The sequence below is a fragment of the Mytilus edulis genome, chromosome 2, assembly GCF_963676685.1.
Source record: "Mytilus edulis chromosome 2, xbMytEdul2.2, whole genome shotgun sequence".
Lineage (NCBI taxonomy): Eukaryota > Metazoa > Mollusca > Bivalvia > Mytilida > Mytilidae > Mytilus > Mytilus edulis.
In genome coordinates, this window is record NC_092345.1 from 18,542,584 (window position 1) to 18,568,365 (window position 25,782).

At 33.3% G+C, this 25,782-nt stretch overlaps 1 protein-coding gene across 1 annotated transcript; it reads right to left on the bottom strand.

Moving 5' to 3' along the window:
• Nucleotides 1–3,312: 3,312 nt before the first annotated feature.
• LOC139511628 (peptidase inhibitor 15-like) lies at nucleotides 3,313–25,135 on the bottom strand. Its single transcript, XM_071298551.1, has 9 exons — nucleotides 25,038–25,135; nucleotides 22,071–22,515; nucleotides 20,655–20,731; nucleotides 18,781–18,931; nucleotides 17,194–17,321; nucleotides 13,704–13,813; nucleotides 6,674–6,709; nucleotides 4,642–4,768; nucleotides 3,313–3,803 (listed from the first exon to the last, which is right to left on the bottom strand). The coding sequence occupies exons 1-9, from the start codon at nucleotides 25,124–25,126 to the stop codon at nucleotides 3,767–3,769; spliced, it is 1,200 nt and encodes a 399-aa protein (XP_071154652.1). The 5' UTR covers nucleotides 25,127–25,135; the 3' UTR covers nucleotides 3,313–3,766.
• Between the last annotated feature and the right edge of the window lie 647 nt (nucleotides 25,136–25,782).

Consider the following 25,782-nt stretch of genomic DNA (forward strand, 5'->3'; position numbering starts at 1 on the left):
CTTGTATTTGAACCAAATTACCTTCCAACATTTAAAAATGCCTAATGGGGGTTGTACGTGCAATATTGCTCCTGTAGTACCACATAATCTTTAATGGGGCCTTAAAATGTATTGTAATGTTGTTTATTTACTTCTTCATGTTTTTATAATCCTATAGCCCTGGTAGATTGCTTGTTTTGATCAAATTGTGGACATAATTGTTCTTTCAAAATATTTCAATTTGAAGCCTCCCATGAAGGAAATCCCCTATAAATATTGCCAGGTATGCCATATGGGGTCATTGTAGACAAACAGGTATCAAAACGTTGTATTGAGTTTTACACAAATTAATATTATTACAATTAGACGAATAAAGTGAATCAGTGTACATTGAATCAATTGAAATTAAATTATTCTAATCCTATTTTGCAACTCTCTCCCCGGATGGTACTTGCTGCTACAAGGAACGTCAGATTTCCTGCGTTTATATGTTTTGTTCATTAAATGTTTGTGTCCATGCACGTTCCTTTGCATTTGCATCGTTTGTTTCCAAGAGAAAAACTTGCCTGTTTTGCGGCAGCATGTACTGCAATTCTTTCTGTTTTCAATTATGCAGTTTTTAAAATTAACGTGTGTCAAAAGTTCGTTATTACTGATATCATAACAAGAGTTCAATATGCCAAATTTGTACTAACTTGCATCTTTACCAATAATATCATCAACCCTGCATCCCAAAATGCCCTATCAAATTACTTAATTGAACGTTTTATATTAATTCGATATTTCAGTTATGTTGTTCTGTAATATACATTTGTATCTATTAAACTTGACCAACTTCTTAAAATCAGTCAGATCGTGCGCATACAGTCCGACCGAATGAACTTAAACATCTTCTCAATGGCCATGGTTTAATGAAATTTGGCAAACAGCACACTACTGTTAACTTGATTTTAAACAGTCTTTTCTGTTGTGTACCATATACAGATATCATTTACTCTTTACAAAACTTTAAACTTTTGAAATACTAAGACTTATCTACCTAGGTATAGTTTATCAAAGCTGTATTTCGAAAAGCTTTAATTATTTTGGTCCTCAATGCACTTTAACTTTGTACTTTATTTGTCCTTATTAACTCTTTTTTCGAGTTTCACCAATGAGTCTTTCGTAGACGAAACGCTTGTCTGGCGCAAATACAAAATTTCAATCCTGGTATTTTTTATCAGTTTTTTTTACTTTCAGATTATGAGAATGGTAGTAAAAACAAGGCGCACTTCAATTTATGTTTGACTACTTATTAATTCCGGAGCAACAAGGACCATCCCCGGTTTCTTGTGTGGTTCTGGTTTTTCTGGTTTTTTTTTCTTCTATTTTTTGTACTGTTTACTGTTGTTTGATTGTTTGTCAATTCGTGTTTGCCTTCGGATGGTCATTATGGTTTTGATTTACGAGTTCAAATATTCCTTTGATATCTTTTGGGTTTCTTTTGTTGGATTATGAGCAATGCAATCGTGAATACAAAAACTGAGTACAACACTTGTTATTCTAGAGCAACACATTTAAAGACTACTTGACACAATTCAGTTATAGGAATAATAAATAGAATATAGTTATTAGTGATGGAACATTCACAACTAGAAAGTCAAAGACAAAACAACGACATAAAGACAAAAGACAAAGCAGTAAAAAACACTAAAGAGACAACAAAGGTTATGTAACACAAACCAGCAACTAACGGGAATTATTTCAAATCAGCAACTAACGAACATTATTTCAAACCAGCAACTAACGGGCATTATCTCAAACCAGCAACTAACGGGCATTATTTCAAACCAGCAACTAACGGGCATTATCTCAAACCAGCAACTAACGGGCATTATCTCAAATTCAGGGGAAAGTTAATGAAAACAAATGCTTGCAGTTTTGATTTGTCTTACACAATTCATTTTGTCTTTTTTCGTCTTGTTAAAATGCTATGTATATGTTGAATTCAGTAACTAGTAACCTTTTCTCTAGGTTTTGTCGGACAATTTTTATTGACATGATTTATCATTGTTATGATCAACTGTTCACAAAACACTCAATCTGTTTTAATACTTGGGAGTATCTGGTGAGAAATAGGTTATCTGAGCAATATCTGAGCAATATCTTTGGATTTGTGGTCCTCAGTGCTCTTCAACTTCGTATTTTTTTCTCGATTCAAGCGTCCCTGATGAATCTTTTGAAAAACGAAATGCGCGTCTGGCGAACAAATGTTTTATCCTGGTACATGTATCTATGATGAGTGTATTTGTATATTTTCACACTTGGTGATCATCTTTAAAAATATCAAATAAAGTAACGGAACTATATGAACAATGCAGATAATTTATTTGCTATCGCTTTTCTACAAACAAATGCAGACATTCTTGAATGATACATTTTATGAAATAAAAATATATATGATGTAGGTAGCTATAGATTAAAAGAGGATAATTTGACAAGTTTGATATTAATAAAAGGGTAAGCTTACGTAAGGAATAATCAAACAAAATATTTATAAATGAGTAGCTTATTTAACAAAACAATCACAAAAGAGAAAGCATAAGTATGAATAATATAAAAAAGATAATAACAAAAGAGAAAGCATAAGTAAGGAATATCATAACAAAATAATAAGAAAAGAGAAAGCTTAAGTAAGGAATATCATAACAAAATATTAACAAAAGAGAAAGCATAAGTAAGGAATATCATAACAAAATAATAAGAAAAGAGAAAGCTTAAGTAAGGAATATCATAACAAAATATTAACAAAAGAGAAAGCATAAGTAAGGAATATCATAACAAAATAATTAACAAAAGAGAAAGCATAAGTAAGGAATATCATAACAAAATATTAACAAAAGAGAAAGCATAAGTAAGGAATATCATAACAAAATAATTAACAAAAGAGAAAGCATAAGTAAGGAATATCATAACAAAATAATTAACAAAAGAGAAAGCATAAGTAAGGAATATCATAACAAAATAATAAGAAAAGAGAAAGCTTAAGTAAGGAATATCATAACAAAATAATAAGAAAAGAGAAAGCTTAAGTAAGGAATATCATAACAAAATATTAACAAAAGAGAAAGCATAAGTAAGGAATATCATAACAAAATAATTAACAAAAGAGAAAGCATAAGTAAGGAATATCATAACAAAATAATAAGAAAAGAGAAAGCTTAAGTAAGGAATATCATAACAAAATATTAACAAAAGAGAAAGCATAAGTAAGGAATATCATAACAAAATAATTAACAAAAGAGAAAGCATAAGTAAGGAATATCATAACAAAATATTAACAAAAGAGAAAGCATAAGTAAGGAATATCATAACAAAATAATTAACAAAAGAGAAAGCATAAGTAAGGAATATCATAACAAAATAATTAACAAAAGAGAAAGCATAAGTAAGGAATAATATAACAAAATAACAACAAAAGAGAAAGCATAAGTAAGGAATAATATAACAAAATAACAACAAAAGAGGAAGCTTGAGTGAGGAATAATATAACAAAATCATTTGAAACATTAGTTACAAGAATAACAAAAGCTATACAATAAATACTTGATATATTTTATAATTGAAATTGATAAAGAAATAAGTGTCTTTCTCTCGCTTAATGTCCAAAAGTTTTTTACTATGATATGATGTTGTTAAGCTTGGTGTACAAATGAAAATTAAAAGCATGTTCTACTGTTAGTCCATAACAATATCCGTAGGCGATTCAGTTCATTTCCAATCATAGTTTCTCCATAGCTGGTTAGGATTATTCTACGAAAGCGTCATTTACCGTGGAACATAATCTTGAAAATAAAATAAAATTTCAGAAATTAAAAAAGTCAATATCCACTTTGAAATTAATCTTTATAAAGTAGATTTATAACTATGTCGGAGTGTCAATTGCTAAATGACATTTGTTTTAAAGGTGAAGTCGTTCTTCAATTTACTATCAATTTTATTTTTTACTAAAATCTGAGAGAGGGTTCAGTTCTCGAAAACCTACATTAATCTTCCAACATGTTTTTATCAACTGTCTCCAAACAGGAGGCTCTTAAGTAAATTTGTCTCGTATATGTAAGTTGTCCTGCAAATGAGAGGTTTATCTGCCTATTAAACCAGGTTTAATCCACAATTTTCTACATTAGAGAATTCCAGTACCAATTCAGGAATATGACAGTAGTTAGCCATTCGTTTGATGTGTTTGAGCTTTTGATCTTTCCATTTGACTACGGGCTTTTCTTTTGGAATATTCCTCAGAGTTAATTTGTTGTTGTTGTTTTTTTACTTTTTATTTCTTTTAAGAAAAACTAGGTATTTCAGCATATCAAGAGCTTGAAACATCGTTTCTAAAATTGTCTCTTGTCCCTTGCAAAAATTATCTAATTAAAATGATATCGTTGTTTTTATTTGTTGTTGTGTTATTATCTCGCTTACATATCCCAGAAATCCATTTCTCTCGTAGAGTTTTAAATTTTCAATATAAGGTTTTTTTCCATTATTATCATATACACGATATTTCGGCAACGGCAATTCACAAAGAAAGGATTGTAAACTTATGTCGACATCTAATCAAAATTAAGAAAACAGTTTAATAGATTTAATTGGTAATTCATGTCGCTATGAGCAGTTAAATGGACTTACTTGCACGATGTCTGGCAATTAATTAAAGCCCATTTGAAATTTTCACCTCCACACATTCCCATTGATGCAATAAATGGACACATTGGATCCTTGTCGTCATTGAATTCAGTACACTCCTTCGATTGTTCTGTTGGAAAACAAACAGCTAATTTAAGTATGTGATGAACTTAAATTAAATGGTGGCACTTAGATATACAATTCAGTGTCAAATTTTTTTTAATATAGCTTCCTAAACGCTGAGTTAACGCTCGATTGTCCCCTGGCAAGTTCGTGGAGCTGACATAAACCTGTTACAGTTTTTTGTTGATGAAACTAATACCACTAATAGCATCTCCGAGAACTTTCGAAATCTCTATGACCTCATTAAACGACAACAGTTTTGTGGATGGTTTGATAACTGGCAATTTGTTTTTTTTATATTGGCCTGTATGAAAGTGAGGCTAACTAAATGACCATATATATCTTAGCAAATTTATGCATTGGACACATAGGTAACATATGCATACATAAAAACAATACATTGAGATATATATGTATAAGTACGTCTAAACAAGTGAAACCGTACGACAGATCCATCCATTGTAACACCAGTGAAGGTGATACACAACTGAAAACACATATCATATCTATAATTACTATATAAATATAAACACTCATTCTGTCGAGCACCTGACCACATATAGTTGATATAGCTGTTACATGTTATCTTTATTTTCTAATGGGCAAACCTAGATATCTGGTGGGTATTCAATAGACTTTTATGGACGTGGACCTACCTGCTTTCAAGCAGAAAATATAAGAATTCATTGATAACTTTTGGCATGTGTTTAATATGAGTATTTCAAAATGTGACAGAACTATTGTTATGGAGTTATAATTGGTTGAACCATTTAGAATAATTCTTTCCGGATCTTGTTCATTCAAGAAGAAGAGATAGGTATCGTTTTGCATTTGAAACTCGCACTTTCAGCTGACCAATTATATACCTCAATATTTCTTCCCAAGGTCAGCGGTTCTTCTGACTTACTACACCAAGAAAACTGATATTATTAGTTACATAGTGTGCTAGTGACCTAATACGGTATATGGGTTACTGACCCCATATATACCGTATTACGTCACTAGCACACTATGTAACGAATTTATCTTACCGACTATCTTAACGTGTGAAATTAAGACTAGTGATTCTCAAAATGAGCATTCAAAACTGTTAGCATTAAGAAAATACTTCCATTGATCCTACAAAAACAGATGCCAACAATAACGACTTGTAAGGTTTAAATGAACTTATTTCAATCTTAATCATCAATTTCTTCGTCTGTTGGAACTTTTAAGTTTTTTTCTCAGTACCGTTTGGTTTTTATAAAGGGACATAACACCATTACTAACCGTGTATGAAATAAGCCCCGCCCCCTTCTTACCTAATATGGAATATAAAAGGGACGTAACTCCACTACTAACCGTGTATGAGATAAGCCCCGCCTCCCTACTAACCTAATATCAAATATACACGGTTTGCACGCGGACGCTTTTAACCAATCATATTCCTAGAAATATATAGGAGGTAAGGTAAATATATATAGGTTACATTATGTTGAGAGTGATGCTATCAATCGAATTTTAATTACTCTTAGTTAAATCATAGTTAAATCATAGAATATTTTGTCATAATTTCTTAAAAGAAAAGATAAAAGCTTTATGTGTTAGGTTACAAAATGCATTGTTGGGTCGTCCGTTTGATGTTTTGACATATATAATCACAAGTACCATTTCATTAACGTTATATCATCATTTGCATTCGGCGTAATAATGTATAATAATTGTTGTTTATCAATCCTCTCAACTTTATAATTTATCACGAAATATTTACATTTCAATAAAAATAAACGATAAATGAATTTTGTCCGCTTTATTGTATAGATTGCTAGATGACGATGAACATTTCCGGTTAATAAAGCTATGTAAAGAAATACGTCCTACCCATTACTTCAGATTTCATAAATTCCGAATAACTTTCATTAGATATACTTACGACAGTCTGGATCAGATCCGTCAAGCTTACAATCGCCTAAAATAATCAATTTGTTTCATAATTATTCAAATTTCTGGGTTTGAGCGTTCCTAATGAAGGTTAATCCAGACATGCACATCTGACGGAAGAAATATATATTGTGCTTATTTAATCAACATAATAAAATCACAACTGAAAGTTAAAAGATTTTAAAGTTCACTCTTACTATATATCAATTTCAATTTAGTCTTTTTCGTTCATTGTTTTTTATATAAATAAGGCCGTTAGTTTTCTCGTTTGAATTGTTTTACATTGTCTTATCGGGGCCTATTATAGCTGACTATGCGGTATGGGCTTTGCTCATTGTTGAAGGCCGTACGGTGACCTATAGTTGTTAATGTCTGAGTCATTTTGGTCTTTTGTGGATAGTTATCTCATTGGCAATCATACCACATCTTCTTTTTTTATATATTACGCTATCACAAGTTTTGATAAGTTTTGCTCTTGTATAAACCGGCAGTTATCTTCTTATTGGTTGCATACAGAAATTCCAATAAAACATGTATATATTTTCTTTATTTTGTAATATGTATGTTATTTAACTAACATATATATTCTTCCACTTCATCAAGTGTCGATGATATTTATCCAATCGAAACAATCGAAACAGTAAAATTTCGATTTTTTAACATGCAATGCTTACAAACGTTTTGAATATTTAAAATTAAACTGTCGAGAGTGAATAAATATCGTATTGCACGAGATTTGGTGGTGGAACCTCTAAAGATTTTTAGATAATATACAGACAATCATAATTCATTTTTCCGCATGATCTGAAAAAAAATGTGCTCCTTTTATGTGACGTCAACAGACATGGTCACCTTTTTTTATGACGTCACAATGGAAGTTCAAAAAGAGGGAAAACAATTATACGTCATAATCGATATTTTTAACAATGACAAACTAAGTTCAATCAAACCACATGTTGATTAAATAAAAATAATCAACAGGTCAGGAAAAATATTAATCGAGTAAGAATTAGAGAAATGAGGATAACATACAACTTTTGATTTATTGAAAGATACCAACACATGGTTATTCCTCAGATGTTTCATTTTAATTTTGTATTTGCTTAGCTTATGTTGTGCGTTTCCAATCTTTTCGTTGTGTTTTGTTAGATTTTTGCTCTGACTTATCTCATGTTATCTCTCGGCGTGTAATTTTGCATAAAATGGGATTGGGAGTTCCTTAAAGATTTGTGATTTTCGGCAAATGACAAACTATATTTTTGGATTCGAGCGTCACTGGTGAGTCTTTTGTAGACGAAACGCGCGTCTGGCATATATACTAAATTTAATCCTGTTATCTATGATGAGTTTATTTACACGCAGTAATTGTAACTGATATGTTTTTTATTTGTTTTAAACATTTATTTGGTGATTTTTAATATAATATTGAATATTATAAATAGTTATCAAAAGTACCAGGATTATAATTTTATACGCCAGACGCGCGTTTCGTCTACATAAGACTCATCAGTGACGCTCAGATCAAAATAGTTAAAAAGCCAAACAAATACAAAGTTGAAGAGCATTGAGGACCCAAAATTCCAAAAAGTTGTGCCAAATACGGCTAAGGTAATCTACTCCTGGGGTAAGAAAATCCTTAGTTTTTCGAATAATTCAAAGTTTTGTAAACAGAAAATTTATAAAAATGACCATATAATTGATATTCATGTCAACACCGAAGTGCTGACTACTGGGCTGGTGATACCCTCGGGGACGAAACGTCCACCAGCAGTGGCATCGACCCAGTGGTGTAAATAGTTATCAAAAGTACCAGGATTATAATTTTATACGCCAGACGCGCGTTTCGTCTACATAAGACTCATCAGTGACGCTCAGATCAAAATAGTTAAAAAGCCAAACAAATACAAAGTTGAAGAGCATTGAGGACCCAAAATTCCAAAAAGTTGTGCCAAATACGGCTAAGGTAATCTACTCCTGGGGTAAGAAAATCCTTAGTTTTTCGAATAATTCAAAGTTTTGTAAACAGAAAATTTATAAAAATGACCATATAATTGATATTCATGTCAACACCGAAGTGCTGACTACTGGGCTGGTGATACCCTCGGGGACGAAACGTCCACCAGCAGTGGCATCGACCCAGTGGTGTAAATAGTTATCAAAAGTACCAGGATTATAATTTTATACGCCAGACGCGCGTTTCGTCTACATAAGACTCATCAGTGACGCTCAGATCAAAATAGTTAAAAAGCCAAACAAATACAAAGTTGAAGAGCATTGAGGACCCAAAATTCCAAAAAGTTGTGCCAAATACGGCTAAGGTAATCTACTCCTGGGGTAAGAAAATCCTTAGTTTTTCGAATAATTCAAAGTTTTGTAAACAGAAAATTTATAAAAATGACCATATAATTGATATTCATGTCAACACCGAAGTGCTGACTACTGGGCTGGTGATACCCTCGGGGACGAAACGTCCACCAGCAGTGGCATCGACCCAGTGGTGTAAATAGTTATCAAAAGTACCAGGATTATAATTTTATACGCCAGACGCGCGTTTCGTCTACATAAGACTCATCAGTGACGCTCAGATCAAAATAGTTAAAAAGCCAAACAAATACAAAGTTGAAGAGCATTGAGGACCCAAAATTCCAAAAAGTTGTGCCAAATACGGCTAAGGTAATCTACTCCTGGGGTAAGAAAATCCTTAGTTTTTCGAATAATTCAAAGTTTTGTAAACAGAAAATTTATAAAAATGACCATATAATTGATATTCATGTCAACACCGAAGTGCTGACTACTGGGCTGGTGATACCCTCGGGGACGAAACGTCCACCAGCAGTGGCATCGACCCAGTGGTGTAAATAGTTATCAAAAGTACCAGGATTATAATTTTATACGCCAGACGCGCGTTTCGTCTACATAAGACTCATCAGTGACGCTCAGATCAAAATAGTTAAAAAGCCAAACAAATACAAAGTTGAAGAGCATTGAGGACCCAAAATTCCAAAAAGTTGTGCCAAATACGGCTAAGGTAATCTACTCCTGGGGTAAGAAAATCCTTAGTTTTTCGAATAATTCAAAGTTTTGTAAACAGAAAATTTATAAAAATGACCATATAATTGATATTCATGTCAACACCGAAGTGCTGACTACTGGGCTGGTGATACCCTCGGGGACGAAACGTCCACCAGCAGTGGCATCGACCCAGTGGTGTAAATAGTTATCAAAAGTACCAGGATTATAATTTTATACGCCAGACGCGCGTTTCGTCTACATAAGACTCATCAGTGACGCTCAGATCAAAATAGTTAAAAAGCCAAACAAATACAAAGTTGAAGAGCATTGAGGACCCAAAATTCCAAAAAGTTGTGCCAAATACGGCTAAGGTAATCTACTCCTGGGGTAAGAAAATCCTTAGTTTTTCGAATAATTCAAAGTTTTGTAAACAGAAAATTTATAAAAATGACCATATAATTGATATTCATGTCAACACCGAAGTGCTGACTACTGGGCTGGTGATACCCTCGGGGACGAAACGTCCACCAGCAGTGGCATCGACCCAGTGGTGTAAATAGTTATCAAAAGTACCAGGATTATAATTTTATACGCCAGACGCGCGTTTCGTCTACATAAGACTCATCAGTGACGCTCAGATCAAAATAGTTAAAAAGCCAAACAAATACAAAGTTGAAGAGCATTGAGGACCCAAAATTCCAAAAAGTTGTGCCAAATACGGCTAAGGTAATCTACTCCTGGGGTAAGAAAATCCTTAGTTTTTCGAATAATTCAAAGTTTTGTAAACAGAAAATTTATAAAAATGACCATATAATTGATATTCATGTCAACACCGAAGTGCTGACTACTGGGCTGGTGATACCCTCGGGGACGAAACGTCCACCAGCAGTGGCATCGACCCAGTGGTGTAAATAGTTATCAAAAGTACCAGGATTATAATTTTATACGCCAGACGCGCGTTTCGTCTACATAAGACTCATCAGTGACGCTCAGATCAAAATAGTTAAAAAGCCAAACAAATACAAAGTTGAAGAGCATTGAGGACCCAAAATTCCAAAAAGTTGTGCCAAATACGGCTAAGGTAATCTACTCCTGGGGTAAGAAAATCCTTAGTTTTTCGAATAATTCAAAGTTTTGTAAACAGAAAATTTATAAAAATGACCATATAATTGATATTCATGTCAACACCGAAGTGCTGACTACTGGGCTGGTGATACCCTCGGGGACGAAACGTCCACCAGCAGTGGCATCGACCCAGTGGTGTAAATAGTTATCAAAAGTACCAGGATTATAATTTTATACGCCAGACGCGCGTTTCGTCTACATAAGACTCATCAGTGACGCTCAGATCAAAATAGTTAAAAAGCCAAACAAATACAAAGTTGAAGAGCATTGAGGACCCAAAATTCCAAAAAGTTGTGCCAAATACGGCTAAGGTAATCTACTCCTGGGGTAAGAAAATCCTTAGTTTTTCGAATAATTCAAAGTTTTGTAAACAGAAAATTTATAAAAATGACCATATAATTGATATTCATGTCAACACCGAAGTGCTGACTACTGGGCTGGTGATACCCTCGGGGACGAAACGTCCACCAGCAGTGGCATCGACCCAGTGGTGTAAATAGTTATCAAAAGTACCAGGATTATAATTTTATACGCCAGACGCGCGTTTCGTCTACATAAGACTCATCAGTGACGCTCAGATCAAAATAGTTAAAAAGCCAAACAAATACAAAGTTGAAGAGCATTGAGGACCCAAAATTCCAAAAAGTTGTGCCAAATACGGCTAAGGTAATCTACTCCTGGGGTAAGAAAATCCTTAGTTTTTCGAATAATTCAAAGTTTTGTAAACAGAAAATTTATAAAAATGACCATATAATTGATATTCATGTCAACACCGAAGTGCTGACTACTGGGCTGGTGATACCCTCGGGGACGAAACGTCCACCAGCAGTGGCATCGACCCAGTGGTGTAAATAGTTATCAAAAGTACCAGGATTATAATTTTATACGCCAGACGCGCGTTTCGTCTACATAAGACTCATCAGTGACGCTCAGATCAAAATAGTTAAAAAGCCAAACAAATACAAAGTTGAAGAGCATTGAGGACCCAAAATTCCAAAAAGTTGTGCCAAATACGGCTAAGGTAATCTACTCCTGGGGTAAGAAAATCCTTAGTTTTTCGAATAATTCAAAGTTTTGTAAACAGAAAATTTATAAAAATGACCATATAATTGATATTCATGTCAACACCGAAGTGCTGACTACTGGGCTGGTGATACCCTCGGGGACGAAACGTCCACCAGCAGTGGCATCGACCCAGTGGTGTAAATAGTTATCAAAAGTACCAGGATTATAATTTTATACGCCAGACGCGCGTTTCGTCTACATAAGACTCATCAGTGACGCTCAGATCAAAATAGTTAAAAAGCCAAACAAATACAAAGTTGAAGAGCATTGAGGACCCAAAATTCCAAAAAGTTGTGCCAAATACGGCTAAGGTAATCTACTCCTGGGGTAAGAAAATCCTTAGTTTTTCGAATAATTCAAAGTTTTGTAAACAGAAAATTTATAAAAATGACCATATAATTGATATTCATGTCAACACCGAAGTGCTGACTACTGGGCTGGTGATACCCTCGGGGACGAAACGTCCACCAGCAGTGGCATCGACCCAGTGGTGTAAATAGTTATCAAAAGTACCAGGATTATAATTTTATACGCCAGACGCGCGTTTCGTCTACATAAGACTCATCAGTGACGCTCAGATCAAAATAGTTAAAAAGCCAAACAAATACAAAGTTGAAGAGCATTGAGGACCCAAAATTCCAAAAAGTTGTGCCAAATACGGCTAAGGTAATCTACTCCTGGGGTAAGAAAATCCTTAGTTTTTCGAATAATTCAAAGTTTTGTAAACAGAAAATTTATAAAAATGACCATATAATTGATATTCATGTCAACACCGAAGTGCTGACTACTGGGCTGGTGATACCCTCGGGGACGAAACGTCCACCAGCAGTGGCATCGACCCAGTGGTGTAAATAGTTATCAAAAGTACCAGGATTATAATTTTATACGCCAGACGCGCGTTTCGTCTACATAAGACTCATCAGTGACGCTCAGATCAAAATAGTTAAAAAGCCAAACAAATACAAAGTTGAAGAGCATTGAGGACCCAAAATTCCAAAAAGTTGTGCCAAATACGGCTAAGGTAATCTACTCCTGGGGTAAGAAAATCCTTAGTTTTTCGAATAATTCAAAGTTTTGTAAACAGAAAATTTATAAAAATGACCATATAATTGATATTCATGTCAACACCGAAGTGCTGACTACTGGGCTGGTGATACCCTCGGGGACGAAACGTCCACCAGCAGTGGCATCGACCCAGTGGTGTAAATAGTTATCAAAAGTACCAGGATTATAATTTTATACGCCAGACGCGCGTTTCGTCTACATAAGACTCATCAGTGACGCTCAGATCAAAATAGTTAAAAAGCCAAACAAATACAAAGTTGAAGAGCATTGAGGACCCAAAATTCCAAAAAGTTGTGCCAAATACGGCTAAGGTAATCTACTCCTGGGGTAAGAAAATCCTTAGTTTTTCGAATAATTCAAAGTTTTGTAAACAGAAAATTTATAAAAATGACCATATAATTGATATTCATGTCAACACCGAAGTGCTGACTACTGGGCTGGTGATACCCTCGGGGACGAAACGTCCACCAGCAGTGGCATCGACCCAGTGGTGTAAATAGTTATCAAAAGTACCAGGATTATAATTTTATACGCCAGACGCGCGTTTCGTCTACATAAGACTCATCAGTGACGCTCAGATCAAAATAGTTAAAAAGCCAAACAAATACAAAGTTGAAGAGCATTGAGGACCCAAAATTCCAAAAAGTTGTGCCAAATACGGCTAAGGTAATCTACTCCTGGGGTAAGAAAATCCTTAGTTTTTCGAATAATTCAAAGTTTTGTAAACAAAAAAATAAAAATTAATCTCAACTTACGGCATGCTTGATCTACACATTTCCATCCAAGTCCACTGTCCTTTGGTACCATGCATTCAGAACATGCTTGGCCATTCGTATAGTCGTAAGGTCTCAATTTGGAAGATACACTTAACAAAATATAAGAATATTTTTTTTTAAAGTTTTGCTTTCTCCCTGTAACATAATATTTTATTATAGCTCATAGGTATATCAATTCGATATACTGGATTACTATATTTGTAACAAAAGTCAAGGACAGCTGTGCATTTTATAAATAATTAAAAAGTTTTAATTGATGTTTATATAAATGTTTAATGTTCTGTTCGACCCTGCTTCTGTCAAAATCCATTATTTATTTAGCTGGACGATACACATTGTATTACTAGATTTATATTTGTGGTAGAGACTGCCATGTTTTCTTAACCGTCTCGTGAACTTGGTGCACGTGTTAATTTTCAATCTTTGTTAGGTTTATTCATTCAGTTGCATTAATTAGTTAGTAGCAGTATAGCAGTGCAAAAATTCAAATCAACTTTTTACAGTTCCTAAAAATACCGCCAGTTCGTAAAAAGCGTATTTCCAGTAAGAAAAGTAAGAAAAGTGACACACCAGTTGTACATATTTTCAGTTATACGGAATTGACATTTGACGGAAATACTAAGAAAGCAAGGCTTCAGGGCTCCTTCAACTTTCACCAAAGGGTAGTTATTGGAACTATTAAATGAGAATACAGGACAGGATAATGCAGTCATGCCCAAAATGCCAGCATTAACTCAACCTACCACCAGTTCAAACAACATGGAGCAAATTATTCAAAATCAAGGAACTTTAATTCAGTCGCTTTTAGTTCAAGAATCAAATATCATTAGTCAACCTGCAGTCGTTAGAACATTCTGAAGCAGATTTTAGAAGGCAAGTACATTAATATGGCTGCTCTACTAAACAATCAAGAAACGTACAAGATTATAAAACCGTTGATGAATCTGACGGGTCCGTTCTGCTTATTAACCATCGCGATCCTCGACTTCAAAAAAACTTGTCAATTCAACAATTTTTAGAAGCTTTCAATATTTACAAAAATATTATTTGTGAAAAGCAAGACCGACTCATCGAATTCAATTTGTATATTCAAGATGTCATTGATATCTCTTCAAGATATAAAGGTCCAGTGTTCTACGAGTATCACAAGGCTTTCACAAATAATGTAGCTGCTATCAAACTGACCCACGGTAAAGTTGTAGATTGGTCCAGCAGAGACGAAAAACTCTATTGATCCATCACAAGTGGACACATTTTTAAGGAATATGAAACATGCGATAGTCTTGGGCATCTCACAGCTGTTTGTCAAACGTTTCCAAGCTTTGGTTAATCGAATAATCGATCTATACCAACTTCTAATCAAACTCATTTTCAGAAATAACAAGTTGGGAGTAACGGTCGTGCTGATTCCAATACAGATATACGAGGACGCACCGTTCTTTTCTTTCGTGGTCGGGAAGTGAGTAAAACTTTCTTATCAGGAAATTGTTCCAATGGGACAAAATGTTTATTCGCCCATGTCAATACTAGATCATCTAGTGGTGCTACTCCGAACAGTAGGCCGTCACAAGAACAACCGTCGGCTAAGGATTGACTAGTGTCTACGCCTATTGATGTCGATCAATCATCAATAATTTAATAAATAAGGAAGACTATGCATTAACCTATGTAAGAATTGACGACGCTATAAGTATAAGTAAGTCATTAGGAATTGAAAGTCAATTATGAAAGTGTGACGTAACCGATAAATTCAAATTAATACCTGTACATAATTCTTTATGGCGATTGTATGGATTAAAATGGAATGACATGTACTATTTTTATACTCGTTTAGTATTTGCTTTCCGTTCAAGCCCCAAGATATTCGATACATTATAAATGGCAATGTGTTGGATCTTAAACAATAATTATGGTTTGCGGCACGTGCTACATTTATTTGACGATTTTCTCCTGATTAAAAATCCTAAGTCACTACAAGGAATATGAACACAATGTTATATGTATTTAATAGTTTAAAGATTCCTCTCAGCGCTCATAAAACAGTCGGTCCATCTACTTCATTAGAATATATAGACATAATACTTGATTTAAAGCACATGGTTGCTGATATTATTAAAGGAAACAAGATGTTTTCATAATTGGGGGCGAGTCGGCAGACCTTTATTCATAGGGATTTTAACACTTTTTATAAATAAGGCGAGTTGTCAGACTGATTGTTTAATGGGATTTTACCCTTTTTCATAAGTGGATCGAGTTTGTAAACAAGAGTGGGGCGAATTTTTAGAAAGTGGCGATTTAGTATGGGCCAATTAGCCAGTGGGGCGAGTTGACATCGTTTCGTGTTTAAACATCTTGATCGAGGGTGATAAAGGGTATATATTATATAATAATATATACCCTTTATGACTGTATATATTATATAATAATGTTTACAGTATAGTATAATGGTTGTGGGACGTTCTCAACTAGATTTTATGAATTGTAAATTGTTTTTCGTTGAATTTAAAACAGCTGGGATGTACAATAGTTATCCCATTTTGACTTGGTGTGTCTGTGTAAGATCACCCTCTTGCTTACTCCTTGACATTAACACCCTCCGTAAAAGAACTTAATCATCATGTTACAATTACAAAGAGATGTACCTAAGTCAGTAGAATGGTATATCATTTTTTATCAGCGATAACGTTATTAATGTGTCCGATTTTCATTTATTTACGGATACTTCATCAACAATTGGATACGGAGGTTATTTAAGGAAAAAATGGTTTCAAGGAATTTGGCCCGACGGTTTTATTCGGCCCGATGAGGAGTCTTTGGCAATGGCTTACTTAGAATTGTATCTAATTGTTAGTTTTGCTATATATTTGCATTTCTCATATTGTGTTCAAGTTTAGTTAACCGACAAACATTTTTCTTATTTCAACAATTTATCACAGAAAATAAATTCGCCGCCATTGAGAGGTGTATTCGGTCTTGTAAACTAAACGTCTGTTCTAATGTATTCAATAAATTTATAGATATAAAGCAGGTATGTACGGTCTGAATGGGATTATATTTTTTTTATAATGTTCAATCTACAAGGGTTGTCATTGACTTTGCAGAAAAGAAAACTTGAATTAACCTATTCAGAACTTTGATATTCTGTAGCAACCTACACTTCCGATATTCTGTTCCGACCCCCTGTTGGACGAATCCAATAAACAACATTTTTAGGTATTGATGTTTATTTTTCAATTCTATATATTTTAAAAATAAAAATAAAAACAATCACAGTGATGAGATTTCTGTGACTTGTTAGGGCTGAGTACACATCCACAAAATTCCAAATCGTCATAAATATGTACATATTGATCTTTACCACAAGAGGTAAGCATACCAACAATCATAATTGTATTATATTTCGTTAATTTTAAAAATCGAATACTAGGACCATCCACATTTTCTTTGTTACTTAACTGTTAGTACTTACGGAGGCCAGTAGTCACAAACCCAATACCAAGCGTTTTTCCATACTTCTTGTTGGGTTGGGGTTGATATATACAAGTTGTCGCATTTATTCATTGCACAACCAACTTGAATGGTCTTCCAATTAACTACCTAAAACAGTAATATGACAGTCAATTGTGAACTATACATTTCTATGTAGCAACATTCCATCAGCGCATACATACGGAGTATATATATCCCAATTGATACGATATTCCCGGGCTTGTATTTCCTATCATGATTTCCTTGATAGAAGGTTGCTAGTCACAAGGAAGCTATTAAATCAAGAGTTCCAAATAGTGAAGTTGAAATCATCACTTCGTGAATTTTACGGAAGCCATCACGAGTTGTTTGACAGTTATGAATAACCATCTCATATATGATATCGGATATGTTCCTTATGTTCCTAACTACAATTCCGAATGTGACCTACCGAATTAGAATATATACCGGGTTTGTAATAACATAAGCAACACGACGGTTACCCTTCCGGAACACCTGAGATCACCCCCATATTTAGGTGGGGTTCGTGTCGCTTACTTTTTAGTTTTCTATGTTGTGTCTTGTGTACTATTATTTGTTTGCTGTCTTTTTTTTCAAACATGGCGTTGTCATGTTTTTTTTCGATATATGAGTATGACTGTCCTTCTGGTATCTTTCGCTACTCTGTGACATTGTATGTGATCCTTCATTTTTTTGTACTTGACTATCGATTGTTCATCTATTTATATATATAGTGACGTGTTCAAGGGGGCGTAGACGGTGTACGTATCCACCATTCGATTGGGAAACTAATAAATTTTAGCAAAGATATTGTTTAACTCCCTTCAATCGGCAGTACACATAATTTTAACGTTCCCTTTAAATAAAAAATCGATCTTCGTGCATTTCAGTTGAACCGTATTCAGTTTAATTTACAGTAAATGCAAGACTAATTTAAAAATAAATCATCTGTTAATTTAACATTTCGCCTCAGCATTATCGAACAAAGTTATCTGTGATTCTATTATGCGATCGCGATTAAGTCATGTGACAGACCAGTTATATTAATCTATCATGTGAGCGAGACTTAATCGTGAGACAGTCACGCTTTGTAATTTCATCATGTGATCGCGATTAAATCGTGATTCTATCTTTCAATCGCGATTAAATAATGAAACAGTCAAGCACTGTAATTCTATCAAGAGCACACGATAAAATTTCTGCAGTTTCATCATGTGATGCAGATTAAAATATGTGACCGTCAAGCTATGTGATTATAAGCGCGAATAAATCGTGAGACAGTCAAGAACAGTAGTTCTATCATGTGAACACGATTAAATCATGTTATAGTCAAACGCATTATGTACACCATACGTTTTGAATTCATAATAAAATGCGACAATCATATTAAATCTCGGTTTAATCATACCTATACCAAGATAAATCGTGTTCCGCGTTTGAAGAAGTTACGGAAGTGATACATGTATAGTTTTGATGTATATAAGTGATGCAAATTTGGGGGAAAATATTTAGTAATCGAACATAATCTATATAGTGGGAAGTGATGTACATATCATAGTGAACTTACTTGTAAATAGTGTCCTACAACACCAATCCATTGATGGTCCTTATAATTATAATTGTCTTTCTCGTTCATATACAAGTCCACCATTCTCTCAATAGAATGGTCACTTCCTGTTGTAGCGCCTAAATTTTGACCAACACGTACACCATCAGGGCTAGAACAGAAATAAATCTCGGGTATAAGATTAAAGCATTTCTTTGGAACCAAGTATACATGAAAAAATGATGTGGAGTAATTTTCAATTAGACAGTTACCAAACAACACATGTAGCGGCCAAACCGTCTTCAAAAAAAAGATGCTATGTTAAAAAAAATGACTCGAGCTATAGAAAGTTGTGATGATATATAAATTTATTTATCTAAAAAAAAATTAACAGATGATTATATCTTTCATACGAAGCGAGAATTGAATACCACTTGTTATTATACTTCAAGTTAAAATTACCCGATTTTGATTGGTAAAAAGGAAATTGGCAACACATTTTACATAGAATGATTTTAAACCCAAATGGATTAAAAATTCATAAACAAAAATAAAGCTTTATGTAAACACAGAAAAAAATTATATTTGACGGTTGTAAATAAACTTGACGTTACATAATCAGGTAAAACTATGAGAGAAGTTAAATGATATATAGGCGAGAACATGTCAATCTGTTCATAATATAAACTCTGCTATGTACCTGACCAACAAGTGTTTTCTCTTACTCCTAAATGACACGTGCTAAGCAAATATAGACATCAGTACTATACCGCTGTTAAAAAGTCATAAATCGATTGAGAGAAAACAAATCCGGGTTACAAACTAAAACTGAGAGAAACACATCAAATATACGTGGAAAAGGACTAAACAACAGAAATACTAAAGTGCAACAAAAAACCTAACGATAATGCAAAACACTTAGAAACGAACTATAAAATAACAATTGCCATTTTCCTGACTTGGTACAGGACATTTTAAGAAAAAATGGTGGGAAACAAAGTAGTAGCAATATCAATTATCAAGTCTCAGGTTAAGCAAGGCCGACGATTGAGCATACGGCATCCTGAAATCGAGGAGAACATGATACGTCGATATTATCGAGATGTCCTAAAAAAAGATAATAATCACCATGGTCAAAAGTAAAAGGCAGAATTAAAAACAACGATATACGAAACGATACACAGAAAACGAAACCAGGCTAAAAAACACCAAATAATGTGAGAGTAATTTTACTCCACGTTGACTACCTTTTTTCAGTTCATGGTACATGTAACGAAAGGATAACTTATTATATAATTTACAGGGTTATATTTTTCAAACTAATATAACATTGGTAATGACAAACGAACCATTTGACACTCGACGCCGTTACTTCATCGTTGTTTAAATTTTAAAATGTTGGTATATTAAAAACATATACTTGGGATGGGAAATCGCTGCGTCGTGGAGGCTACATGGTTTGATATATTTCGTTCAAGCTTTTAATTTATCAGGAATAGGGACCATAGTCAGTTTTAATTTTAGTTAAGGAGACAATATAAAAAAAAATGCGATGCTAATGAGACAACTCTCAAAAAGAGACCAAATTAAATGACAAAGAAATTAATAACTATAGGTTACAATACGGCTTTAAACAATGAGCAAAGACCATACCGCACAGTCAGCCATAAACAGTTCCAATATGACAAATGACAATGAAATTCTAGAATCTGACTCAACCATACTCATTAGCAGAAAAGGTTTCCTGAATTATTTCGCCCATTGAATTTTTCTTTTTTGTGTTGGTTACAACAATTTAAATTTTTTTTCTAGGTTCTGCAGGACAATTCTTTAGGTATCGTTTTTCTTTGGACGCCCCCCCCCCCCCCCCCTTTACAAAAATAATCATCACTTACGACTGCAGGTTTGTGTGCTTAAATGTGCATTCATCTGCTAATCCTTGTGCTAAGTCAGCAAGTGTTCCATTCCAATCCTGAAATCAAAAAAAAAGTTGTGCTGTAAATTAAAATGTTTAGGCTATTTTCATTTTAAATCAGTTCCGGATCTATTTTCGCTAAAGTGATTTATGACTTCTTAAAAGCGATAAACTACTGTTGCCTTTATTGTTTTTCTCAGTATAAATGTTAAGTGTTTTTTTCTTCTCCAGTGTCTTCTTTAGATGGTGTTTATATATATAAAAAAATATATGTATAGTGATTGTATGCTTCTAAAGATAGATTAGCATCCTGTAATTCAAAAATGTATACTGAAGAGATGAGTAGATGTTCATTGCGTGTATTGTATCAGAGATTCTTGTTTAATTCCTACGAGAAGGTAACACCTCCCGACACGAAAACTTATTTTCATAAATAAAGGCAACAGTAGTATACCGCTGTTCAAAACTCATAAATCCAGGGACAAAAAACAAAATCGGGGTAACAAACTAAAACCGAGGGAAACGCATTAAATATAAGAGGAGAACAACGACATAACACCGAAACGTAACACACACAGAAACGGCTAAGCATCAGACAAAACACCACGAGAATAACAAATATAACAAGAAAACCAAATAAGCTAGAGTTAGAGTAGGGGATAAGGTCTCTGCGCAATGCTAGGCGATGTTGTCGTAGAAGTTAGAAATAAAAAGTACAGATTCCATCACCGGTCGGAGAGGAAGTTACAAATCAGATCTACTCTAACATCGTAAGGTTGATTCTCTAGACACTTGCTATATATATATATATATATAAATTTGATATATATATATATATATATGTGTGTGTGTATATGTGTGCGTATTGATCAGGAGTTGTGTTACTATTTCAGAGGCTACAACTGTTCATCAAACCCCAAAGGAATGATGTGAACAATTACAGATAAACGTACGTATAGCTAATGCTATTTTAAATTATTTTGCTATTTTCTACAATTCCGTTTCTGATTTCTCGATTATAATATTGGCGAGTTTTTACTTTTTCCATGAGGCACATGATGGAAGCCATTTTGTAGTTGGATGTGCTCATCCTTTCTTTTTGCACTCCTACTTTTGTTGGGGTTCTTGTTCCTCAGTCTTATGTTTTGCTGTACTTTTTGGAGGACGAAGTTGTAGACTGTTGTTTGTATTTTCTTCGTCATTTCCATTTTTGATCATTTTTGGTCATGGTGTTGTATTGTTGTTCTTTTATTCTTTTTCGTTTTGATAAATGGTCATGGTGTTGTAAGTTTTTCTTGTGATTGTTTACTGTCTTCATGGTGTATTCTGCCTCTGTTGAATAATTTTTAATAAAATTAAATAAAGTTGATTTAAAAAGTTTATGTCAAGTACTTACCATTGTCCACATATTGTTTGCGGATTCTTTTTTTCGATACGCTCTGTGTACAGCCACTGCCCTGGTGGCCTCCTCGTCTGATAAACGACAAGGTTTCATGACTCCTTTAATGTCAAGTGATGCAGCTTCGGTTGCGCTATTAACCTGTCTCTTTTGGGGAAGATCATTACCAAGTACCAAATTCCTTCCACGATTGCCAGGTTGATAATCAAATACTGAATTCCTTCCTCGTTTCATTCTGTAAGAATGGTTTTCAGTTTTCTCTCTTTTAATTGCTTTTATGATATCTCTGTCCGTAAGTTTTCGTGTACTAGAATCTTGTTGATCATTTTCAGTACTACTTTTCTCTTTATCACTTATCGCATTTGCTATCAATTTCTCAGCAATGTCTTCAGAGATTTTCGAATCAAAATCATCATGTGGTGGATTTTCATCGCTCACATTTCTGTAACACAAAATGTATATAGGATAAACTCGATAAAAACTACAATTAAATATATTAAACCTTCAAATGAGGTTTGTCATAACATTTATGCATCTTTGTTCGTTCTTGCATTGCTTAGCGTAACATGAAACTGAAGCTTTGCAGTTTTTAAAGGTTTTATATATTAGCTGTACATTACATTTTGATGTTGATGTAACTGTGTCCTCAAACTATCACAATGTCATTTTACAAATAACATTGTTTGATCTACAATCGTATTCCAATCTTTATTTTATAGAAATAACAGATGATTTGATAAAAGTGATGGATTTTCACGCCTACATTTAACTGATGTCCTATGAACTGACTGCATATATCTGAGGGAAAATATTCCAGCTATATTAATTCATTTAGCTGAGAACTAGTATTCGATATTCCGAGAAAAAAAGAATTTTCCACCTGCATCCGAAAAATAAATCAATGATTTCGAAAGTATCCCTTCTAGAGTTCAGTTTATTTAATTTTCCGCAATTAAAATCAACAAAATTATTTAATGTATACTAGCTGGTCTTGATTTTAATGATAAATATATATTATATACATATATATATCATTAAAATCCAGACCAGCTAGTATATGTAACATATATCAATTTACCTGTCTGAAGATAAATTTGTGTAAAAAAAAATTATTATATTATATTAAATTATATGTAACCAATACAAGCATAAAATATATATAGATTATAACATGCTATTTTTCATATCAGACGCCTTATCAGCCCGAGAGCCGACAATGGGCTGATAAGGGAGTCTAATATGAAAATGACATGTTATGTTCTTTTTATCATAAACTTCAGCAGAAGACATACAGAATAAAACTATTTTTAAAACTTTGAAACAATGCATTTGTTGTTATATTTGTTTTCATTTTTTAATAATTTATATTTTCCAGATTCTTAATATTTTGTATCCAATTGTGTTGTTTTACACCATTGAGGTGCATTTTCCGGAAGCAGTTGATATAAAACGGAAGCAGTTGATATAAACCGGAATTAGTTGATAACAACAGTCATATCACACGGGTAATACAATTCTTAAAATTCAATGAATAATATTATGTACAAATCAATTTTATAAAGGGGTACAATTATACCATCATTTTCTTTTAATACTAGTATAGGATAAATTTTGTGAAAGGTCTCGGACACTGTCAGACTGTCTTTCTTTTATATAATACTTATGCGGAACATCAAAGATGAGATTTGTTTTTAACCCGACATTGACTCATTGTACTTTAAAATGTACCACAGAACTTAAATGCACTTGAATACATTGACCTCTTATCTTGTCGACTTTAAAGTCCGTCAACAGAAAAGACCATGATGAAATTTGAAATTTAAATAACTCTTAATTTTCACGGTAACGTAGATTTTGCTACAACGTCGTAGTGATAAGTTCATCATTGAAGTATTTGAAAAATAAAACACCAAGGTCGAAAATAGCTCTAGTTTTTAGTAAATTGAAAAAATGGGAATCGTCTGAAAGAATGAAGATCTCCGATTGTACACTAAGTTTAGCTTAGTTTGTGAACCTATGTTGCTGGTTGATAGTTTAGAATCAATAAAAATCATTTTAAAAACCTATTTGGTAAAAAAATTACATATAATTTACAGTTTTTTGTTGTGTTTTTGGTTATAACTCGCAATACACATTTTATATATTTAACGATTTGTTTCCGATTCGGAACAGCCATTAAATTAAATAGATCATGAAATGTCCATCTACCAAAGGCAGAAAATATCCACCATATTTAATAAAATATGCAAATTGATATTCACAATATTTAGTTTATTTCCATATTCAAAACATTTTGCATTATTTTATAATTTTTAAAGCTTTTTAGAGAATTTATGGAATTTTAAACAGCTATTTAATGATTTGGTTTAGGTACACTATTGAAAAAGGAGAAGTGTTATGACTGCCAATATGAAAACTTTCCACAAATGACAAAATAACAGCAATTATTGTCTATGAAGAACTGTGATACTAAAACACATCGGATGGCATTGTCGTAAATGAACGAAAATTAAGAATTGAATGCTTCTTTTTGTAAATTCATGGGGTGTAAAAGCATTGACCCAAGTACATTTAGTATTAGGTCGGAATGCAGACAATAGCAACAATCCCGGCAGTATTGAGGGACCATAAATTCATTTATGCTTTACATAAATACCTTTGTTGAAACTTGCATTTAATGTAATTATTTTGAAATGAAGGTTAATTTCCGATTGACACGAGATTGCTTTTAGCCAATCCAAATAACGTATTATAATAAGTATTTATTGCTGTACAAGTTATTAAGATAAATTTGAATTTGCAAGTAGCTTTGCAATCACTGGCATGATGATAGGTGCATTTTCTCAAGTGAGAAGATAATACATACCGTTCTGAATCTACATACACAAAAAGTATTTTTTTTCTTATTATACATGATTATTAAAAAAAATCATACTTTTCACGCAGAATATTAATACTACTTACTCTGCTGAAAGTGGTGGTCCAAGAGCGGTGTGTTCATGTGGTAAAGCAAGAACACCAGATAAAAGTACTGTAAAAATTAGCAAGTGCATTGTAAAAATGATGATACTTACAAGTCTCATGCAGTCGTGTATTTATACCAAACATGTTATTCTGGGTGGGACATTCACTTTGCAAATTAAAATTTAAAAAAAGGACACTTAGGTTATTTTCATTATGTATATTACCTTAAATTTCAAATCTGCATCTAATTAATGTTTAATTGAAAAAAGTTAATCAGTGTAATCCAAAATTAATGAGACCGCGAATAAAATTTATTTGTTCTCACATATTATAGTTACATAACGGTACGTCTTAAGACCTGTCTATGAAAGCAATGAACATGTTTGTTTTGTTTGACATTGTTTCGAAAGATCCGCCTTTAAGATGCAGACTAAATGCGAGTTACGTAAGAAGAATTTCGCTTTGAATCTAGGTCTGTAATATATAGATTTTAATTCAGTCAGGGATGTCAAAAGATCTGAAATTAAACATGTTTTAAATACTCGATTTCTCGGTCCTGATACTCGCGAGTACTCAAGTACTCGAACAAATCTTTAACGTCGAAATATGAAAAATCCTCTCGGAAGGAACGGACTATGCTGTTACTGCTAAAACACGTTTGGCGATTAAAGATAAAGCTATGACTAGTTTATAACATATAGAAGTCTCAGGATAAACGTCAATATTTTGTGAATAGATATAATTT